Source organism: Bombina bombina, chromosome 5 (assembly GCF_027579735.1).
Source record: "Bombina bombina isolate aBomBom1 chromosome 5, aBomBom1.pri, whole genome shotgun sequence".
In the NCBI taxonomy this organism is placed as follows: domain Eukaryota; kingdom Metazoa; phylum Chordata; class Amphibia; order Anura; family Bombinatoridae; genus Bombina; species Bombina bombina.
Window position 1 is genome coordinate 622224921 of NC_069503.1, and position 25316 is coordinate 622250236.

Here is a 25316-nt window from a genome sequence, read left to right on the forward strand (position 1 = left end):
CACAGATATCCCCCTAAAATAGCTATAACTAAAAACAAACTAAAAACTACTTCCAAAACTATTCAGCTTTGATATTAATGAGTTTTTTGGGTTCATTGAGAACATGGTTGTTGTTCAATAATAAAATTAATCCTCAAAAATACAACTTGCCCAATAATTCTGCACTCCCTGTATGTTAAACCCTAACGTTATACAGCTCATACATTGTTTATAATAATTTCTTAGTGATTGTTTATTGGGATATTAGGAGACACACCAAAACTGCTTAATAATACACCGCCTCCATGTTTTCAAGCCTCCATGTTTTCAAGCCTCTGTGTGCGGCCTGCGGCCGGGGCCGCAGAATAGAGGATAGTACAACATCATTGCACAAGGAGAGGATCTTTCTTATGTTGCTATCTCTGTAAAGTAATGTTGCCAAACCAACTATGCCCAGATTCTATTAATCTCATTTGTTGGCAATATTGAGTTGTAAGAAAATCCTGGCTAAATTGGGAAAAGATAGTGTTACAAATAGCTAGCCCTCAACATCTGATCAAAAATAGATTTGTAAAATAATAAGAGGGGATAACTTAACTCCCCTCCCATTGGTGTATATATATATATATATATATATATATATATATATATATATATATATATATATATATATATATAGTTATAGAAAAAAGGAGAAAGGAAAAAAGAAGACAGGCATTTTTCTATGATAAAATCAGTAGAGGTATGAAGTGTCAGGTTTAAATATTCTCTTTAAGATTAATAGTTGGCTCAATTTTTGGTCCTAAAGGTACTTGTTTTATAATATTTGATTCATATATTGTTACCTTCATTCTTTTACTTTGTTCTTTGTCTCTCATCATTATGTTTTTCTTTGTTTTACTTACACATAACCCCCATATTAACTATACTCGTATAGGGCCCAAGAGAGGCTCAATTAGATAGCTGGGGTAATATTGAGGTTCAATGATTAATACTCATAGTTTTTTTGTTTTTTTTTAATATATAACAGATCTCACTCGCAACACTGGAGGTGAGAATACCCCTACAATATCTACAGACATCAGACCCAATGTCTTAATTTATGAACTTCTAGTGTTGCAGTAAAGTGAATGAGTATTATATAATTTTAGCTGATGCATGGCTCCATCAATATGACATACCGTTTTGTAACAATTTTTGAAATATTCCATGTATTCTCACATTCTGCTGTACAACCTCATGTTTTTTCAATAAAGCTTTTAAAAATGAAAAACAAAAAAAACAATAGTTGAATAAATATAGACAATAATTTGCATGTTAGAACACAAAAATCAAACCAAGGACAGAGGCAGAGAAGATTATGACTTACTGATAGGAAAAGTGTTAATTTTTAATAATTTTACGTTTTAAAACAATATTAGTGAAAAGGTCTGAATTTGGAATAATTCTGGATTTTGTAATTCCGTATTTGGGGCTGTGTGCCTGTATCTGAATATGTATTATATACAAGTCTAGTAGTGTGGATTTATTTTGTCAAATAAAAAATACCCTGCAAGCTGAAGAAAAAAAAGTTTGCAACATCAAATTGGCAGTTTAAATTTTGACAAAAAAAATTATATTTTTAATTGTATTTCATAAGAAACAACTCCTTAGTGAATGAGCAAAAGCCAGAACAGATTTTGTAGTGCGTGGCATAGAAGTCTCGGAGAGAGAGTGTTGCAACGCTATCTGACCTTGCGGCTGAGCTTTCACTCATGTTTCAACTTGTAATATGAGCGGAAGAATAGGAGCGCTATTGATGTAACTTGAACGATGTTATCGTTTGGATAAAGAGTTTTGAACCTGTATTTAAAAAAATTTTAAGAGAAAAATTCCACAAAAAAACGTGAATAAACATAGCTTTTTATGATTTGCCTAGTTATATAACATTGTAACTGCAACAGTTTACTGGCACTTTCTACTTAAATGAAATATTTTATAACAAGTAAGATATAAGGTCATTTGTAAAACATAGCCTACAGGATGTACCTTTACAAGCAATGCAATTCTTTTTATTGAAGATAATCAGAAAAATATTATTTAACTTAATATATTATACACAGCAATGCATTGCATGAATATTTTTTTTAACAGCATCAGCTAAATCAGATTTTCAGAAATAGAACTGCTATTATTTATTTAAGAAAACCTATATTATGAAACAAATGTTCTGTAATATCATATGGCATATACGTATGTAAATTGTGAGGCTGTCAGCAAACGGTGCCAGCGTGCTAAATTTTGCAAGGTATTAAAGGGACATTAAACACTAAGGCCTAGATTTGGAGTTTGGCGTTAGCCGTGAAAACCAGCGTTAGAGGCTCCTAACGCTGGTTTTAGGCTAACTCTGGTATTTGGAGTCACTCAAAAAAGGGTCTAACGCTCACTTTTCAGCCGCGACTTTTCCATACCGCAGATCCCCTTACGTAAATTGCGTATCCTATCTTTTTAATGGGATTTTTCTAACTCCGGTATTTAGAGTCGTGGCTGAAGTGAGCGTTAGAACTCTAACGACAAAACTCCAGCCGCAGGAAAAAAGTCAGTAGTTAAGAGCTTTCTGGGCTAACGCAGGTTCATAAAGCTCTTAACTACTGTACTCTAAAGTACACTAACACCCATAAACTACCTATGTACCCCTAAACCGAGGTCCCCCCACATCGCCGACACTCGATTCAATTTTTTTAACCCCTAATCTGCCGACCGCCAACTACGTTATCCTTATGTACCCCTAATCTGCTGCCCCTAACACCGCCGACCCCTATATTATATTTAGTAACCCCTAACCTGCCCCCCACAACGTCGCAGCCAGCTACCTACACTTATTAACCCCTAATCTGCCGACCGCAAAGCGCGCCACCTACGTTATCCTTATGTACCCCTAATCTGCTGCCCCTAACACCGCCGACCCCTATATTATATTTATTAACCCCTAATCTGCCCCCTAATCTGTATTAATTAAATACAATACCTACAATTACCTACAATTAACCTAACACTACACTATCAATAAATTAATTAAATACAATTCCTACAAATAAATACAATTAAATAAACTTGCTAAAGTACAAAAAATAAAAAAGAACTAAGTTACAAAAAATAAAAAAATATCTACAAACATAAGAAAAATATTACAACAATTTTAAACTAATTACACCTACTCTAAGCCCCCTAATAAAACAACAAAGCCCCCCAAAATAAAAAATGCCCTACCCTATTCTAAATTACTAAAGTTAAAAGCTATTTTACCTTACCAGCCCTGAACAGGGCCCTTTGCAGGGCATGCCCCAAGAAGTTCAGCTCTTTTGCCTGTAAAAAAAACATACAATACCCCCCCCAACATTACAACCCACCACCCACATACCCCTAATCTAACCCAAACCCCCCTTAAATAAACCTAACACTAAGCCCCTGAAGATCTTCCTACCTTGTCTTCACCATACCAGGTTCACCGATCGGTCCTGAAGAGCTCCTCCGATGTCCTGATCCAAGCCCAAGCGGGGGGCTGAAGATGTCCATGATCCGGTAGAAGTCTTCATCCAAGCGTGGCAGAAGAGGTCTTCCATCCGATTGAAGTCTTCATCCAAGCGGGGCAGAAGAGGTCTTCCATCCGATTGAAGTCTTCATCCAGGCGGCATCTTCTATCGACATCCATCTGGAACGGAGTGGCAGCATCCTGAAGACCTCCGACGCGGAACATCCATCCTGGCCGACGACTGAACGACGAATGACGGTTCCTTTAAATGACGTCATCCAAGATGGCGTCCCTCGAATTCCGATTGGCTGATAGGATTCTATCAGCCAATCGGAATTAAGGTAGGAATATTCTGATTGGCTGATGGAATCAGCCAATCAGATTTAGCTCGCATTCTATTGGCTGATCGAAACAGCCAATAGAATGCGAGCTCAATCTGATTGGCTGATTGGATCAGCCAATCGGATTGAACTTGATTCTGATTGGCTGATTCCATCAGCCAATCAGAATATTCCTACCTTAATTCCGATTGGCTGATAGAATCCTATCAGCCAATCGGAATTTGAGGGAAGCCATCTTGGATGACGTCATTTAAAGGAACCGTCATTCGTCGTTCAGTCGTCGGCCAGGATGGATGTTCCGCGTCGGAGGTCTTCAGCATGCTGCCGCTCCGTTCCAGATGGATGTCGATAGAAGATGCCGCCTGGATGAAGACTTCAATCGGATGGAAGACCTCTTCTGCCCCGCTTGGATGAAGACTTCTACTGGATCATGGACATCTTCAGCCCCCCGCTTGGGCTTGGATCAGGACATCGGAGGAGCTCTTCAGGACCGATCGGTGAACCTGGTATGGTGAAGACAAGGTAGGAAGATCTTCAGGGGCTTAGTGTTAGGTTTATTTAAGGGGGGTTTGGGTTAGATTAGGGGTATGTGGGTGGTGGGTTGTAATGTTGGGGGGGGGGGTATTGTATGTTTTTTTTACAGGCAAAAGAGCTGAACTTCTTGGGGCATGCCCCGCAAAGGGCCCTGTTCAGGGCTGGTAAGGTAAAAGAGCTTTTAACTTTGGTAATTTAGAATAGGGTAGGGCATTTTTTATTTTGGGGGGCTTTGTTGTTTTATTAGGGGGCTTAGAGTAGGTGTAATTAGTCTAAAATTGTTGTAATATTTTTCTTATGTTTGTAGATATTTTTTTATTTTTTGTAACTTAGTTCTTTTTTATTTTTTGTACTTTAGTTAGTTTATTTCATTGTAGTTATTTGTAGATATTGTATTTAATTAATGTATTGATAGTGTAGTGTTAAGTTAAATTGTAGGTAATTGTAGGTATTTTATTTAATTAATTTAATGATAGTATAGTGTTAGGTTTAATTGTAACTTAGGTTAGGATTTATTTGACAGGTAATTTTGTAATTATTTTAACTAGGTAACTATTAAATAGTTCTTAACTATTTAATAGCTATTGTACCTGGTTAAAATAATTACAAAGTTGCCTGTAAAATAAATATTAATCCTAAAATAGCTACAATGTAATTATAATTTATATTGTAGCTATATTAGGATTTATTTTACAGGTAAGTATTTAGCTTTAAATAGGAATAATTTATTTAATAAGAGTTAATTAATTTCGTTAGATGTAAATTATATTTAACTTAGGGGGGTGTTAGTGTTAGGGTTAGACTTAGCTTTAGGGGTTAATACATTTATTAGAATAGCGGTGAGCTCCGGTCGGCAGATTAGGGGTTAATAATTGAAGTTAGGTGTCGGCGATGTTAGGGAGGGCAGATTAGGGGTTAATACTATTTATTATAGGGTTAGTGAGGCGGATTAGGGGTTAATAACTTTATTATAGTAGCGCTCAGGTCCGCTCAGCAGATTAGGGGTTAATAAGTTTAGGCAGGTGGAGGCGACGTTGTGGGGGGCAGATTAGGGGTTAATAAATATAATATAGGGGTCGGCGATGTTAGGGCAGCAGATTAGGGGTACATAGGGATAATGTAAGTAGCGACGGTGTCCGGAGCGGTAGATTAGGGGTTAATAATAATATGCAGGGGTCAGCGATAGCGGGGGCGGCAGAATAGGGGTTAATAAGTGTAAGGTTAGGGGTGTTTAGACTCGGGGTACATGTTAGAGTGTTAGGTGCAGACGTAGGAAGTGTTTACGCATAGCAAACAATGAGGCTGCGTTAGGAGCTGAACGCGGCTTTTTTGCAGGTGTTAGGTTTTTTTTCACCTCAAACAGCCCCATTGTTTCCTATAGGGGAATCGTGCACGAGCACGTTTTTGAGGCTGGCCGCTTGCGTAAGCAACTCTGGTATCGAGAATTGAAGCTGCGTTAAATATGCTCTACGCTCCTTTTTTGGAGCCTAACGCAGCCTTTATGTGGACTCTCAATACCAGAGTTATTTTTATGGTGCGGCCAGAAAAAAGCCGGCGTTAGCTACGCGGGTCCTTACCGACAAAACTCTAAATCTAGCCGTTAATAAATGCTAGATGGAATAATGCATTCCAAGACAAGATTAGTCTGAGAATAACAGGTAGATGTATTGTTTTTAAAGTTTCATTAGTTTTTTAAATATTGACAAAATAAGTTTTTAATGCCTATAAAACAATGGGAGCTGCCATGTTGTAACTTAGGTTGCCTTCTCTGCTGTGACCAATTAAGGACAGTTATAAATAGGTCACTAGATTGTGCAGCTAATGGGGTAGATTTAATAAGCAGTGAACGCTGCTTTCTATGCTTGTAGTTTCCGGCTCGCTGGAAACATAGGTTAAGAAGCAGCGGTCGTACGACCGCTACGTCTTAACTTGTCCGCCACCTTTTATTTGGCGGACTACAATCATTCTGATACGATCAGGATGATTGACACCCCCTGCTAGCGGCCGATTGGCCACGAATGTGCAGGGGGTGCATTGCACAAGCATTTCACAAGAAATGCTTGTGCAATGTTAAATGCCGACAGCATTTAGCAATGTTGGGCGGATATGAATCGCTGTAGCCCGGCATATGATAAATTGACCTGAATGACTGTGTAGAATGTAACATTATTCTGCACTTCTATTTCTAATAGTAACCAAAAAGCTTATAATTTCAAAATAGAATTACGGGAAAAGGGGAAAAAAATAAATAATGAAAGTATATTGCAGAGTTGTTTTATTTATATATCTATATACAGTGTATATATATATATATATACACATACTGTATATACAGTTTATAATTTTATATTACCATCTCAAAGTGTTTTGTGTACCTTTAAACTTATTGAGATAGATTCAGGGACACTTGGAAAGTTTCAAACGGGCCTCACTGTAAAGATGAGATCATGTTTGAAATCTTTGAGCATCACTTCCTTCCATTTACATATATAGTTGCATGAGGTATCCAGTACGTGATAACTCCTACATCAAACATGAACCGCTAGCAATGGGGAAAAACAATAATTACAACCGCAAAACCTCTGAAACACGCTCTCAAAATGATTTACATAAATGTTTATGCTAAGATATTTCTATGTCTCTTTAGTTATGGTAAAATAGTCTTATTGGATTGAAAGAATGATGTCTCTGCTATCTCACAGAATAAGCATTGGGCATTCTGGGATATTCTAGAGGTTTAGTTTGGATTTTTCCACTACAATTAGGCCGAATGGAATTCATAAAGACTCTTGCCAGTGTGAAGAATATCCTCTTAACCTCATCTATTTTTTATATTGCTTTTACTTCTTTTATACTCTTTTTAATTTTTCTTCTTTTGCTTAAGTTAATGTGGGCTGTTTTTATAAAGAGATTATTGTGAAGGTGTTTTTGTAATAACTGCACAAAACAAACAGGTGTAGCAAGAGTACACCAAGTAGCGCTAATCCTATAACTCAGGGTATATATATTTTTCACAAACCAAATTCATGCATGAAACAGCTTAGTTAGTAATAACCACAATAATTAAGATAAATAGGGAAATCTTATGTTGTAATACATACAGTCTTCAGGATAAATAGTCCGTATATTTAACCATATATATATATACACAAATCAAGAATACATAAGAGTCCAGCTGCTCCTCTTTCAAAGGTGAGTCCCCAGACCTCGAAAAATAGTAATTCTAAAAAGAAAGAAAGGAGAGGAGCGCAAACTCAAATGCAGAGTAATACTTCTTTAATACTTACACACACACACGACAAGTGGCAACTTACAAAATAAAAAATTAAAAACAGCAATTGATACAATGTGTATGGTTTACACATGTAACTTATCCCCATTGCATCTGCTGCACAGACGACTCTGATTGGTCTAACGTCCCTCTGAGTTCTGTTCCACACGATATCCGAAACCAGGTCAGTAACGTGATTCTCAGGGGAAACTTACAGCGTCTGCAAATCCGTGATGTCCGTGTAACATACAAAGAGAGTCTCTATTAAGCCGGTGTAAGGAATAGCTGCATCCTTCACAGTAGAACTTGTTCTATGTGCCAAGAGTTGAATGGGTATGAGATAGCTGCTGCCATCAGATAGACAGCTATTTAGTTGGGGGGTTTTACTTGGAAAACCTAGGGCAGATGGCCTCTGCAAGGTAATAAGAATTATCCCATTTCCATGATTCCTCTGTTTCAAGTTACAGATAACCCTTCCTCTTACAAAACGTTTATGGTCTTGGTTTACAACTTCACTGAACGTACCAATTGCCTGTCCAATTCTTCCTCAGATATTCCTAACTTTTTTTAGACCATCAAGGCAACTCCATTTATTTAGTTATAAAGTTGGATTAAACTTAACATTTTAGATGATTTTTAAGGAAACCTAGGGGCCGATTTATTAAGCTGCAAATGCAGCTGTTTCTGCGCGAGCCTTCAGGCTCACCGGAAACAAACGTTAAGAAACAGCAGTCTAAGACCGCTGCTCCTTAACTTATCTGCCACCTCTGAGGTGACGGACATCAATCATCTTGATCAGATACGATCGGGATGATTGACACCCCCTGCAAGCGGCCAATTGGCTCCGAATGTGCAGGGGGCAGCATTGAACAAGTATTTCACTAGAAATGCTTGTGCAATGTTAAATGCCAACAGTGTATGCTAAATTTCAAAGTTTTCTTTATTTCCCTTTCCCCTTTATCATGTGACAGCTATCAGCCAATCACAGACTTATATATGTATGTACTGTTATCTTTTGAATATACTTAGTAGGAGCAAGTTCCTCAGAAAGTGTTCTTCATTCAGTACATATTTGGAATTGGACACATTTTAAGAGAATTGCAGAGTTTCTTTCAGATATATATGTATGACAGCATGAAAGTTAATCAGAATGCCCCATGCACAGGTAGTAAACAATGATGTCACACCCATGCTTAGTAACCTATTAATTTAAACACTAATCTACCCCAAGGAAAACATTTTTATTTTTGTTTGTTTTTTTTATCCACCCTCTAAGGTTTCGAAAACGCAGTGAGAGTAAATATAAGTAGGTACAAATACAGAATTTTTTCAGGGCTCTACACCTTTCTGTAATTAAAACACAGGCTTAAACCCTAATATATAAATAGGAACAAGATTACAAATATGGTAAGGAAACTCTTGTGCGCAAGCGATAAGGGGTTTGTCGCTGTTTTTTGCGCTCATGGGAAGTAGCACGCATATTACAAGTTGAAAGTAGACGCCTTCTCTTAAGCGCAATTGAATTTAATGTGCAACAAGTTTTACAGTTCTAGTTAACTGTTATGCTCAAATAAAAGTTGCACAAAATACATCAAAAGTACAGTTACACTCATAGTAACACCATCTAATACACATTATAAAAAAAATATTGCAATAAAACATTATAAGAATTCAAAGAGATGAGGCTTCAGGGTTAGAAAAAAAAAGAGCTTTAACATAGAGATATATGCATACACATGTCTAAATATGTATATGTATGTGTGTATATATACTGTATGTATGTACTGTGTGTATATATATATATATATGTGTGTGTGTGTGTGTGTACATATGTATTTATATGTGTATATATGTATTTACACATATATGTAGTATACATATATAGACATTATATATATATATATATATATATATATATATATATATATATATATATATATATATATATATATATATATATATATATATATATATATATATATATATATATATATATAAAAGTGGACTGGAGTCCTTTGCAGTCAAGTAGCTTAAAACATGAAAAACATATTAATCCAATATTCACATTTAATACAGTGTTTGATTAAGTATTTACAATAAATATCTCACATTCCAATATTCTTCACATAGAATATATTTATAAAAAGATATTCCTATATATATCTATACCTATATATAATAATCTATATAAGGTATAGATATATATTTTACCAAAAAACAACACATATATAAAGAAATATCTAAGAATAAATAGAACATATTCTGCTATGTGAAGAACATTGGAATGTGAAATATTTATATTTTATGTCGGTAAGCGCACTTGAGAAAATACGTTCGAGTTTCAGACAAGCGATTACTTTTTACTTTCAACTTGTAATATGCGTGGTACCCAATGCACTCAAAAAGCCGAAGTCGAGCACAGTTGGTGCTCGAGCGGGATTTGCCAAGCTATGATTGGCGAAAACGGACATCGGAGCGTGGTGGCGTCACATGAGAGGCTGAGTTTTGTACCATACTGAACCGATAATGGCATTCATTAGAGATTGTGAAAACACGGTCTTTGTTTGCAGTGGTTGTTTGCTTTGGACAGTCTCGTTTGTATGCCTTGTGACCTCACTTATTTTACAATAAATTTCTATATTTTATCCACTTCTGAGTCCTTCCATGCAGAGTTTTAACCCATTTGGGACCTCAATATTTGCCTTTGTCTCCTACTTGGAGTCTTCCTGTGCCTGAAAATCTAGAGCTTGATTTTGAAACTCTAGAGTATGTGAGTAACCTTTCTGTCTCTTTATGAGCTGTTTATTATCAGCAGGACTTCGCTATATGTGTTTTTTCCTTCTTTTCCCCTGAGGTTTTTCTGGAACGATCTACAACAGTTGCCTCCTTTGGGACTTTTTGAATATATCCGTTTGTGCACTATCACATTTTTTGTGTGTTTCTATTTTTATTGGATTGTGATTTGAGCAAGTTTGTATATTGTTTAGTTTCTAAAATATATATATGCTCTGTTTGAATGCATATGCTCTTGCTGAACAAGTAAGCTAGCAAGCAAGATGGCTATTATGCTCACTGAGCAATATTTTAAACTATAAGTCCATTCAGTTCAATACATTTTTCAAGTCCTGTGATCCCTGACTTTATGTGAAAATATTTGACAATTTTTTTTATGACAGATACATTACTTCATTAATCATCTTCTCACAATAGGCAGATTATTTGTTTTTTTTCTTTATTTTTCTGTGGCTTGGCTGTTAGGAATCAGTTACTATTTGCCTTAAAGGGACAGTCTACACCAAAAATGTTATTGTTTAAAAAGATAGATAAAGCCTTTACTACCCATTCCCCAGCTTTGCACAACCAACATTGTTATATTAATATACTTTATAACATGTAAAGCTCTAAATTTCTGCCTGTTTCTAAGCCACTACAGACAGCCTCTTATCACATGCTCTTTTATTAGCTTTTCACAACAAGAGACTAATCCATGTGGGACATATAGATAACATTGTATTCTGTCCCGTGAGTTGTGCATGCCACTGCACTAAGTGGCTAAAATGCAAGTCAATAGATAATAAATAAATAGCCTTGTGATCACATAGGTAAAAAGTATATTAATATTTATTATTATTATTTTATTTATAAAATATTTTACCAGGAATGATACATTGAGATTTCTCTTGTTTTCAAGTATGTCCTGGGTCCACGAAACATTGCTTTGATACAATAGGATACAATAAAATACAAAAAAACAATATTAATATATAATATATGCAAAATTTAACATAGAACAGGTAGGAAATATATAATTAACAATTACAGGTGCATTCTGTTTTTAGATATGTAGAGAGGGATCTCTTAAAGGATTTTAGGCATGGGGAAGGTTTGAAAGTGTGCAGGAGGTTGTTCCATAATTGTGATGCTCTGTAGGAAAAGGACAGAGCTGCTTTCTTTTTGTATTGAGGCAAGCTAAATAATGTGCTGTTATTGGATCGGAGGTTATAGGAGGTGAGAATAGCCGGGGAGAGCATTCTGCTCAGGTAGGGTGGGAGCTTCCCAGAAAGGCTCTTAAACACAAGGCTGGAAAGATGGAGGGTGCGTCTGGATTCCAGCGTCAGCCAGTTTAGTTCTTTTAGCATGTCACAATGGTGGGCCCTGTAGTTACATTGTAGCACAAAGCGGCAGAATGAGTTATACAATGTATTAAAGGGACAGTCTACACCAGAATTTTTATTGTTTAAAAAGATAGATAATCCTTTTATTACCCATTCTCCGATTTTGCATAACCAACACAGTTATATTAATACAATTTTTACCTCCGTGATTACCTTGTATCTAAACCTCTGCAAACTACTCCCTTATCTCAGTGCTTTTGACAGACTTGCAGTTTAGCCAATCAGTGCAGACTCTTAAATAACTCCATGGGAGTGAACACAATGTTATCTATATGACACACATGAACTAGTACTGTCTAACTGTAAAAAACTTTCAAAATGCTCTGAGCTAAGAGGCGGTTTTCAATGGTTTAGAAATCAGTTTGAGCCTACCTAGGTTTAGCTTTTCAACAATACCACCAAGGGAACAATGCAAATTTAAGGATAAAAGTAAATTGGAAAGTGGTTCTAAATTGCATGTCCTATCTGAATCATGAAAGTTTAATTTTGACTAGACTGTCCCTTTATGTTTATTAAGGTGAGTTTGCGGTGCAGGTGCATATACTACATCCCCATAATCAATGATAGGCATCAGCATTTGCAGTACAATCTTTTCCTTTACTATATGGCTTAGGCAGGATTTGTTTCTGTACAGGGCACCTAGTTTTGGATAGAGTTTAGAAGCAAGATTTTCTATGTGGAGGACAAAAGATAGATTGGGGTCTAACAACATACCCAAGTATCTGAAAGAGTGGACTGTGGTCAGTGTGCAATTTGATTTTGATGCGTAGATGGGCATTTTGTAGTTTGTGTAATTTTGGTACTGTTCCAAAGATCATTGTGACAGTTTTGTCAGTGTTTAGGAAGAGTTTGTTTTTTCAGATCCACTTTTCTACTTCTGTGAACTGGTCTTGGAGCACTGCTTCAAGCTGCGGCAGATCGGATTTGCTTGCATAGATTACCGTGTTGTCTGCGTACATGTGTACAGTTGAGGATTTGCAGACATTTGGAAGATCATTTATAAATTATGTGAATAGTAGGTGGCCGAGAATGAAACCTTGGGGAACACCACACGTGACCATACATATGATGGAAACCAGTTTAACGGACGATCACAAGTACCTGAGTTTTTTAGTTTGAGCAGTAGTATGTTGTGGTCTACTGTGTCAAAGGCCTTTGCAAAATCAAGGAAAATTGCTCCAGTTAGGTCTCCTTGTTCCATGCCATTTTGGATGTCGCTGCAAACTTTTAGGAGGGCAGTTGTAGTGGAGTGATTCGGGCAAAAACCTAATTGATCAGGGGTTAGATAGTTAGATTGTTGGTAATACTCACATAGTTGCGTATGGACTATGGAGGCATTTTTCTAACATTTTTGGCAATACTGGGAGCAATGATATTGGGCGATAGTTAGAAACCAAGGTTATCTCACCACTTTTATGGATAGGCACTACTCTTGCAGTCTTCCAAAGTTTGGGTATATATCCAGACACCAAGGATTCATTAATTAGGGTTGTGACAGGTTTAGCAATTTGCCGGCGCAATGAGCTTCAACAGCATTGCTGGGATTTGATCAGGTCCAGACAGGTTTTTCATTTTTAGATTATTAAGGTGTTTCTTAATGACATTGATGGGTACAGGTCTAAAATTGAACTTCTCTATTTTGGGTCTTTGCAGGGAAGTTGCAGCGTTTGGTTGTCCACTTTGACAGTGGAGGGTTGGGAGTGGATTGGGGGAGTGTGTAAGATATTTATGACTTTCCAAAACTTTCTAGGGTTTCATATGCTATTGTTCAGATTTTCACAGAAATATTGGGCCTTGGCCAATTTTGTTTGTTTAGTGCATATATTTCGCCATTGTCTATATACACAGTGATCGTTAATTGAGCCAGTATGCTTGAACTTTGACCACAATGTATCCCGAAACTGGTACATTTGAATGAGGTCAGCTGTGATCCAATTCATATATGCTCCTTTTACTCTCACCTTACGCAGTGGGGCATGCAAATTCCAAACTTGTAGGAGTTTGGCTGAAAGAATTCAACTGCAGAGTCTATATCTGGGATTAGGTTTAATCTGTGCCAGGGGAGGTTCTTGATGTCATTTAGAAATAATTGAAGATTACATTTTTTGAAGAACCTGGGGATTTTAACCTTGGGAGAGGATTTAGTAGCCTTTATTTTGCGCACGCAGTACACTAAGCAGTGGTCACTGAAACTGTCAGGAAGAACACCTACCTCCTGGATTCGGTCAGAAGTGGTGGAGAGAATCCAATCGAGCAGGGTGTGGTTATGGCTTTTAATGTTTATGCGAGTTGGGGAGGAGATTATTTGCATTAGCTGCAAAGTCTTAAACAGCGAGCAAGAACTATTATTTTTAGGATTTAGCCAATCAATATTAAAATCTCCAAAGACCAAAATTTCACTTTTTGGGTTTTGAGCTATGGTTTCACTAAGGAGATGTGCTATGTCAGAAAGGTAATGCACAGGGGAGCTAGGTGGGCGGTAGATTACTGCAACAATGATTGATCTACTGCACGGGATCTCAATTGTGCCAGAAAGGAAATCAAAGGTGGCAGGAGAGCTACATTTTTGGAAGGGGGTGTACTTTATAGAATTGTCAACATAAATTACAATGTCTTTTTGCTCTGTCATTTCTATGGCATTAATACCCATGTATTGCAATGGCAGAGTCAGGTATTTTTGCAGTTAGCCACGATTCAGAGATCACAATGATTTTGGGCTTGTAATGTGAATACCATGCTTGCAGTGCATCAATTTTTGGTAGTAAGCTGCGGATATTACAGTGCACAAAGGAGAGGCCTTTTTTAGCTGGAAGGCTAGGAATGGAATTTGTTGGGGGACCAGGGTTAGACTCTACATCATTTGCAAGAGTAAGTAACATAAAAAATATTAATTTGGACATCATTTTTGTTTGGCCATATAGTGAATGGGATACTTTATAATTTTGTGAGGTGGAGGTAGGAGGATATAATATAACAGTGCTGGTTGTGCAAAGCAGGGGAATGGGAAATAAAAAGGATTATCTATCTTTTTAAACAATAACGTTTTTAGAATAGACTCTCTCTTTAATCCATCCAACCTCTTTTTAAACGTATTTGCTTAGTCCTCAGTCACATCTCGCACATATTTTCTTCTTTTTTTTAAATAAAATTAAATTGGTAGTCATATGTTAGCTTCAGCTTTTAGCTAGTGTACATTATACAGATATATATTATATTACAATTTGTTACAGGAACCAGTGCTGTAATGTACTTTATTTTATTTTATTTCTTTTTTCTTTTCTTATGATGACCAGGAGGTATAATGAATAATATGTATTTCACTTTGAACTTTTTTTTATTATTATTTTATTGTTGTCCTTATTCATTTGTATGTGTTTAATGATTAATACAGTACACAACCATCTTTTAAAATGACTACAGTATTTTATTGTCAAAGAATTGAAACCTATCCAAACTATCCTAGGCCTATTCATCTTAGCGATGCTGTCATAATTTTTATGAAATAAAGCACAAATTGCCATTTGCAGTAGTGTTGTATTAAGAAATTCCTTTACTTAAAGGGACAGTCAACACCAGAATTTGTGTTGTTTAAAAAGATAGATAATTCTATTATTACCCATTCCCCAGTTTTGCATAACCAACACTGTTTTAATAATACACTTTTTACCTCTGTGATTACCTTGTATCTAAGCCTCTGCAAACTGCCCTCTTATTTCAGTTATTTTGACAGACCTGTATTTTAGCCAATCAGTGCTTACTCCTAGGTAACTTCACATGCGTGAGCTTAATGTTGTCTATATGACACACATGAACTAATGCCCTCTAGTGGGGAAAAACTGTCAAAATGCTTTCAGATAAGAGGTGGCCTTCAAGGTCTAAGAAATTAGCATATGAGCCTACTTAGGTTTAGCTTTCAACTAAGAATACCAAGAGAACAAAGCAAAATTGGTGATAAAAATAAATTGGAAAGTTGTTTAAAATGACATGCCCTATTTGAATCATGAAAGCTTATTTTGGACTTGACTGTCCCTTTAACGCAACTGAATATATTCATAGTAGCATTTATGTTCAAATAATGTAGGTATCATATTAAACAAAATACAAACTGTGCACATAAGATAACCTGTTTGTAATATACATACAACTGAAATACTGTTATTGTGTTTTACAGCTAGACAAAGATCTTGAAGAGGTTACAATGCAACTTCAAGATACTCCTGAGAAAACCACATACATTAAACAGAACCACTACCAGGATCTGAATGATATTCTCAGTATACGAAACTTTACAGACAACAAAGGTAAGACTGAAATTGTCCATCTGTTATGGTACTTTGTAAGAGCTTTTCTCATCACAAATACTATTTTTGTAGTTAATAATAATAGAATAAAACAGTAAAACATAATTATTAATTAATTTAAGCTTAATCAGTACCAGACTTTTTAGATTTTGAGCATTTATAAAAAAAAATACCATTTTGTCTATATTGGCTTCTAAAGGGTAAAGATGAGTACAAATCTAAAGCGGATTTAGGAAACTAAAACCTAACTTGGATTTAAAAATCTCTAGTTAAGACTTCTTTGTCTAGAGGGTCTTGAATTTAATTGTCATGAAGAGTGATCACTAAGCACCAGGGAATAATGAGGTTGTTGTGAGGTCCCTGGATCTTTGTGCCTTACATAGAAGGTCATAAGATCATTAATTTATAGGTAGAGAAGTCATACTTTTGAAATATAAACCATATGTACTCCCATATGTCCCTATGCTATTTACTATAACAAGATATAATTGTCTCTAATGAAGGGATTCCCCCGTTTGAAATGAAGGTTACAATATAATTCTAGAAAGTAGGGAATTGAAATAAAATGGTAATTACCTGTACATAATATGACTTTTAGGTTGTTCTGAGCCTAAGAGACAATGGGGAGTTAAACAATTTTACATTGAAATATAATATGGTTAACACTGGTCTACATTAGCTTAAGATAACAGGGTGTTCCGTAGGGGGGCTGTTAGTCTCTTTGCTTGACTGCTGACAAGTACCTCTCTTGCTATTATATTTGTATATTCTGTGTATGTAATTTATGCTGGCATTTTTGTATTCTTTGTATAGATGGCATTTTGTCTTTATGTTTCTGTGTACATTTACTCTACTTAGCATGTAATGACACTGTAAATGTTTTTTTTTTACTATTTTTTTCTAATAAAGATATTTATAATAGAGTGGCATCATATCTTAGCACCCACTCAATTGGCTTAATTGTAATACTTATATCATTCTTTTAATACTGCTTTGTTAATTTGCCTTTGATTAATAAGGATGATTACTGCAAGAGACACTGGTCAGAAGGTCATCCATTGAAATAGGAGAGCATCATGTTTTAGGGTGGTAGCATTGGCTTCAAGGAGGAATGAATACAAAACACAGTAATTGACCAAGGATTAAGGAAGAAACCTATGTACGGGTGAACCACTTAGGGTTTTTTGCTAGATGTAGAGGGTTCCTTTGATGTGGGATCCCTTTTTCGTAGAGGATCCCTTCTTAAAGGGTGTTAGGAAGATCATTTGGGTGGAAGGTAATTGTGATGAGGGTTTCACAGAGGGTGGAGACAAGTGGGGTGCTTGCAGTGAGAGATAAAAAACGAGAGACGCTTTAGAAATGGAGATCATAGCACAAGGATCATAAAATATTTGACAAATTCCAGGTTGCCAGAAGTTAACATGTTGGGTAGATTGGTGATTGAGCAGTCTGAGTAGATCGGAGATGCTGCAGCCAGGGGACTCTGGTGGATGGGACTTAATTAAGATAAATGGCTTTGGGGGTGGATTTAAGGAGTTGAGAGTTATCAGGTAAATGTCCTAACATTAAATAATTCCCCATACAATATTACTTGAAAAGCTGATTTATGTCAAAGATATTTGTGTATTCAAAGAATTAGGTTGTGATGAGATTAACATAACAAGGGCAATCTAATCCATCAAGTCACCATCATACTTTTGTTTTTACTATGCAACACAAAAAAGATAGTATTTGAATTATTTTCTCATTACAAGAAAAGATGGTGCTGCATAGATGTATAGATTGATTGGATAAAATAGATAATCAATAGATGATAGATAAATAATAGGTAGATAGATGATATATATATATATATGATAGATAAATAATAGATAGGTAGATAGATAGATAGATAGATAGATAGATAGATGATAGAGTAATAGATAGTAGATAGATGATAATAGAAAAATGGATGGAAAGATAGATAGATAGATAGATAGATAGATAGATAGATGATAATAGAAAAATGGATAGATAGATAATAGATAGATAGATAGATAGATAGATAGATAGATAGATAGATAGATAGATAAGATGGATAGATAGCTTTGCCGTGTTTGCTTCTATTGTTTCTTGAAAGAGCAGCATTACTATCCTGAAACCTTTTATTCTTTCTTATTTTGTATTAAATAATTCAAAAAGGGTAGTTATAACACTAAAAGAGCCATAAATTGAATGTGTAGTTTGGGCCTATGGTTAGGCAAGAAAGAGTGCAGTGTAAAGCTACAACAGTCTGCACAGTGATTGGTTGATCAGTGGCACAGATGATTTATATACTGTATGTCTCTAACTGCCAACAGCAAAGGAAAGAATATAAACATATTTAAGAAATCTTATGGCTCTTTACCATAAGTGTTACTTTTAAAATAATTATTTTGTATGCAGAAATTTCCTATAAAGTTTGTGAAAAAAAGTTACCAATGGCACTACAGATATATATAGGACCTGATTTATTTAATGTCTGGCCAATTTGTGAGGCCTTTTATGTTCTCAGCCAACTGAATGGCTAGATTTGGTGCTATGTGTATAATATTGATTTCTGGAGCAAAAAAGGGAAAGAATACACTTGAAAGCACTCACAGGTCACTTATTGTGTGATATCAATATGGAGAGATCAAAAAATGAAATCCAAGATTAGAGGAGACATAAACTTAACTATAATTAAAATTTAACTTTTATTGGGGTTCGAAAATAAAATAGGAAAAAACTTTAAAAACACACTTATGTACCGATTGTAGTCTATTTGGCTTATCGTGTCACTGTACAGAATACCTAAAATTCTTCTGCAAATACTCCTATGTATAATTAGGGTTGCAGTTAATTAACCTACTTGTGTACCGCTATTCGTTGCTGTCAGTGTGTAGTATATTTATATATACCTTAGATAGAGTATGACCGATTTCGGTTAAGTTAGATATATTACCAATTTTTAACCATCTACAGAAAAAGAGCAGTTTTTGAGTATAATCTTTCTTCGCTCAGTTATCTGAGAGGTTAATTATATCTCTATTTCCACATATGTATGTGTTTCAGTCTGAGTATTTAGTAATGATACAGTGTCTCGAATCCACTGTTATGTAATAGTAATTCACAAAACTTTTTGTTTATTAGCGTGTGCTGATGTCACACCCTCAAGCATATCAGGAGTTAACTATGTCTCTGTTGCCACACGTTCACGTATTTCAGTCAAATTATTAAGTAAAGATACAGTGTCTCAAATACACTGTTAAGTACTATTAATTCACAAGACTGTTTGTGTATTAACGTGTGCTGGTGTCACACTTTCATGCATATCACGATCTCAATATTTCTCATCTGCTCTGATGAGAAATATTGAGATCGTGATATGCATGAAAGTGTGACACCAGCACACGTTAATACACAAACAGTCTTGTGAATTAATAGTACTTAACAGTGTATTTGAGACACTGTATCTTTACTTAATAATTTGACTGAAATACGTGAACGTGTGGCAACAGAGACATAGTTAACTCCTGATATGCTTGAGGGTGTGACATCAGCACACGCTAATAAACAAAAAGTTTTGTGAATTACTATTACATAACAGTGGATTCGAGACACTGTATCATTACTAAATACTCAGACTGAAACACATACATATGTGGAAATAGAGATATAATTAACCTCTCAGATAACTGAGCGAAGAAAGATTATACTCAAAAACTGCTCTTTTTCTGTAGATGGTTAAAAATTGGTAATATATCTAACTTAACCGAAATCGGTCATACTCTATCTAAGGTATATATAAATATACTACACACTGACAGCAACGAATAGCGGTACACAAGTAGGTTAATTAACTGCAACCCTAATTATACATAGGAGTATTTGCAGAAGAATTTTAGGTATTCTGTACAGTGACACGATAAGCCAAATAGACTACAATCGGTACATAAGTGTGTTTTTAAAGTTTTTTCCTATTTTATTTTCGAACCCCAATAAAAGTTAAATTTTAATTATAGTTAAGTTTATGTCTCCTCTAATCTTGGATTTCATTTTTTGATCTCTCCATATTGATATCACACAATAAGTGACCTGTGAGTGCTTTCAAGTGTATTCTTTCCCTTTTTTGCTCCAGATTTCCTATAAAGTGTTTATTTGCTGACATATTACCCATTTATAAATCATTTCTCTTTAAGTATAAGCCTCAGTCATTTGCAGCCTAATAAAACGAGAACATTTTATTATACAGGTACAAGGAGTCCTACACTGAAACAGATTGAATTTTTCTTTTGTACCTTACTACTGGGGAGGGAAAATATTTCTTCAAAGACTTTAAGAACTTAAAGGGACATTAAACCCAAAATGTTTCTTACATGATTCAGATAAAGAATACCATTTTAAACAACATTCCAATTTACTTCTATTATCTAATTTGCTTCATTATTTAGATATTCTTTGTTAAAGAAATAGCAATGCACTAGGGTTGCACCGATACTGATACTAGTATCGGTATCGGTACCGATACCAAGTACTTGCATGAGTACTTGTACTCGTGCAAATGCACAGATACTTAAACCGATACCTCCACTTACTACCCATATGCTATCTTGTGGTGTTTTTTTCAAACTGCATGTTCCCATTTCATTTAAAGCTGGAGTGGAGACTAAACTAAAAATTGTTTACTACTGTTCTGCCAATACAAATTGCTCTTATTTGTATTATTGTAGGAGAGATCACTGTACTGCGTTCAGACAAACCCCTGAAGTACTGGGCAGTTAATAAACTGAGATTTTCAGCTCTGGATAAAATGGCCAAAAAATATCTTTCTGCCCCATGCAGTAGTGTTGAAAGTTGAACCTCCTTACTGATAGCAAAAACAGACTTATAGCTGAACATGCAGAGATGCTTCTGTTCTGTTCCTTAAAAAGAACTTGCCACTAACTATTGAAAAAATATTCTAATTGCTAGATTGCCTTTTATACTGCTAGTTCTCATCTTGCACAATTATGTTCAAAACATACTGTACTCTGAGGAACATCTTAGCTTATATAATTGCAGGAAGAGTACTCATAGGAAAAATTAAGTTAATCCCAATGAACACTCATCCTGCAATTTTAGGACTAGATTTAGATTAGATTTGATTGGTAAGCTTTACCAATGCTCTGTTCACATTTCCAACTCCATAGCCTTTAATGGAGTAGGATGTGTAATGAGAGCATTGGTACAGCTTACCAGTCAAATGGAATCTAGCCCATAGTGTTGTTCACCATGATTAAACAGTATTCTGTTCTATTTTTACTGTATGGCACTTTTGGTTGGTTGCAATTTTATATTTGTTATTTATTGTTGTTGTTAATATATTTTATTGTAATATTTTTATTTCTAAACATGTTCTGTGAACTTTGTGACAAATAACACCTGTTTTATTATTTCATAATGTATTTTGAGCTACAGTCCTTCATAATTATAAAGAAGGAATCTTAAATAATTAGTCTGTATTGTGCTTGGTAAACTGTCACATGACATAAAAAAAGTATCGGTAATTGGTATCGGCGAGTATTTGAAAACAAGTATTGGTACTTGTACTCGGTCTTAAAAAAAGGGTATCGGTGCAACCCTACAATGCACATGGGTGAGCCAATCACACGAGGCATCTATGTGCAGCCACCAATCAGCAGCTACTGAGCCTATCTAGATATGCTTTTCAGCAAAGAATATCAAGAAAATGAAGCAAATTAGATAATAGATTTAAATTAGAAAGTTATTTAAAATTGCATGCTCCTTCAAAATCACGAAAGAAAAATTTTGGGTTTCAGTCCCTTTAAGATCTTTAGGTGATGCATTCTTTGAGTTTTTCAACAAACAATTTTCTCTGTAACTCACAAAAGCATACACTAGGTTTTTTGTTGATAACAGAAATATATGTTTCTAATATAACAATATATTTTTTTATTAAAACTATCGTTCAGTCCCTTTTTCATTATTATGTTGATGTACCACTATGTCATGAATTTTACCTGTGTAATTAATGGCAGTGAAAATGAGCTGTTCTTTAGTCATCAATAAAATAATGGTGTAAAACCCAGAGTTGCTCATCAAATGAAAAAAACATGAGATACAATAAAAGGCAATGGGATAAGAACAAGGGAGTAAAAGCTTAAAATGGTCAAATCACTTAGACGGATTTAGTGATCTCATTTCTACTTTTTCACACTGTGCATCCCAGTAAACCTGATTCATTTAGTTTGTTCACATCCTCCCTAGTGTTATCCACCGTACCTTCCAGGACAGATAATCTTATAGGATCAAGAAATGGAAAAACTAGCGCCTAGATTACGAGTTTTGCGTTATGAGCTGTGCGGTGCTACCGTGCAGTTTTTTCTCACCGCTCACTTACCTGCAGCTCTGGTATTACAGGTTTTTACAAACCCGGCGTTAAAAGACAAGAAGTGAGCGTAGAGCAAAATTGTGCTCCACACTGCACTTCAATACCAGCGCTGCTTAAGTCAGCGGTGAGCTGGTCGTGCTCATGCATGATTTCCCCATAGACATCAAGGGGAGAGCCGGCTGAGAAAAAGTCTAACACCTGCAATAAAGCAGCATAAAACTGATTCCTATGAGGAAACACATTTTATGTTTACACCTAACACCCTAACATGAACCCTGAGTCTAAACACCCCTAACCTTACTTATTAACCCCTAATCTGCTGCCCCTAACATCGCCGACACCTACATTATATTTATTAACCCCTAATCTGCCGCTCTGGACATCGACGCCATCTACATTATACTATTGAACCCCTAATCTGCTGCCCCCAACATTGCCGACACCTACATTACATTTATTAACCCCTAATCTCCCTCCCACAATGTCGCCGCAACCTACCTACACTTATTGACTCCTAATCTGCCGCCCCAAACGTTGCTGCCACTATAATAAACATATTAACCCCTAAACCGCCGTACTCCAGCCTCGCAAACACTAGTTAATTATTAACCCCTAATATGCTGCCCCCAACATCGCCACCACTATATTAAATTTATTAACCCCTAAACCTAAGTCTAACCCTAACCCCCCCTAACTTAAATATAATTTAAATAAATCTAAATAAAATTACTATCATTAACTAAATTATTCCTATTTAAAACTAAATACTTACCTATAAAATAAACCCTAAGCTAGCTACAATATAACTAATAGTTACATTGTATCTATCTTAGGGTTTATTTTTATTTTACAGGCAAGTTTGTATTTATTTTAACTAGGTAGAATAGTTACTAAATAGTTATTAACTATTTACTAACTACCTAGCTAAAATAAATACAAATTGACCTGCAATATAAAACCTAACCTATGTTACAATAACACCTAACACTACACTACAGTTAAATCAATTCCCTACATTAAATACAATTAAATAAATTAAATTAAATTAGCTAAATCACAAAAAAAACTAAATTATAGAAAATAAAAAACAAATTACAGATCTTTAAACTCATTACACCTAATCTAATAGCCCTATCAAAATAAAAAAAGCACACCCAAAATAAAAAAAAAACCCTAGCCTAAACTAAACTACCAATAGCCCTTAAAAGGGCCTTTTGCGGGGCATTGCCCCAAAGAAATCAGCTATTTTACCTGTAAAAAAAGGGCTATTGGTAGTTTAGTTTAGGCTAGGTTTTTTTTTATTTTGGGTGGGCTTTTTTATTTTGATAGGGCTATTAGATTAGGTGTAATTAGTTTAAATATCTGTAATTTGTTTTTTATTTTCTGTAATTTAGTGGGGTTTTTTTGTGATTTAGCTAATTTAATGTATTTAATTGTATTTAAAGTAGGGAATTGATTTAATTGTAGTGTAGTTTTAGGTGTTATTGTAACATAGGTTAGGTTTTATTTTACAGGTTAATTTGCATTTATTTTAGCTAGGTAGTTAGTAAATAGTTAATAACTATTTAGTAACTATTCTACCTAGTTAAAATAAATACAAACTTGCCTGTAAAATAAAAATAAACCCTAAGATAGATACAATGTAACTATTAGTTATATTGTAGCTAGCTTAGGGTTTTTTTTACAGGTAAGTATTTATTTTTAAATAGGAATAATTTAGTTAATGATAGGAATTTTATTTAGATTTAAATTATATTTGTTAGGGGGTGTTAGGGTTAGACTTAGGTTTAAAGGGTTAATAAATTAAGAATAAGTTGGGGACGGCAGATTAGGGGTTAATAAATTAGGTAGGTGGCGGCAATGTTGGGGGCAGCAGATTAGGGGTTAATAAATATAATGTAGGTGGCGGGCGATGTTAGGGGCGGCAGATTAGGGGTTAATATTATTTAACTAGTGTTTGCGAGGCGGGAGTGCGGCGGTTTAGGAGTTAATATGCTTATTCTAGTGGCGGCGATGCTCAGAGCGGCAGATTAGGGGTTAAACATTTTATTTTAGTGTTTACGATGCGGGAGGGCCTCGGTTTAGGGGTTAATAAGTAATTTATGGGTGTTTGTGTACTTTTTAGCACTTTAGTTATGAGCTTTATGCTACGGTGTTGTAGTGTAAATCTCTTAACTACTGACTTTAAAATGCGGTACGAATCTTGACGGGATAGGCTGTCACTTTTTGGCCTCCCAGGACAAACTCGTAATACCGACGCTATGGAAGTCACATAGCAAAAAGGGTTTACGAACTTTACGTAAGTAGGTTTGCAGTAAGGCCAAACAAGTGTGCGGTACACCTATACCTGCAAGACTCGTAATACCAGCGGGCGTAAAAAAGCAGCGTTAGGACCTGTTAACGCTGCTTTTTTACCTTACCGCGCAACTCGTAATCTAGCCCTAGGTTTTTCATAGGTTAAAATACATGAATGAATCATTAGTTGCTGTATACTACCTGCAATCTGTTATTTTCTGTTGTTGTTGATTTAGATAGAACATACAATTTTAAACAACTTTCCAATATACTTCTACTCTATTTAGGAGTGTGCACGTGTCTACAGTACAATATGGCCGCAGTTTTGCAAAAATTTTATACATTAGCAAGAGCACTAGATGGCAGCAATATTTCCTATCATGTAATGCTACAGACATGTTCACGCTACCTACCTAGATATCTCTTCAACAAAGAATAACATGAGAACAAAGAAAATTTGATAATAGAAGTAAATTGGAAACGTTTGGAAAATAGTATTCTCTATCTGAATCATGAAA

The 25316-nt window shown here is 35.3% G+C and overlaps 1 protein-coding gene across 1 annotated transcript in view; it reads left to right on the forward strand.

The window, feature by feature from the left end:
• GABBR2 (gamma-aminobutyric acid type B receptor subunit 2) overlaps positions 1-25316 on the forward strand; it is a 1106195-nt gene that overhangs the window by 1062974 nt on the left and 17905 nt on the right. The window contains exon 17 of the mRNA XM_053714581.1: positions 15983-16112. Within this exon, the coding sequence (XP_053570556.1) occupies positions 15983-16112 (130 nt within the window). The remainder of the gene's footprint in view (positions 1-15982; positions 16113-25316) is intronic.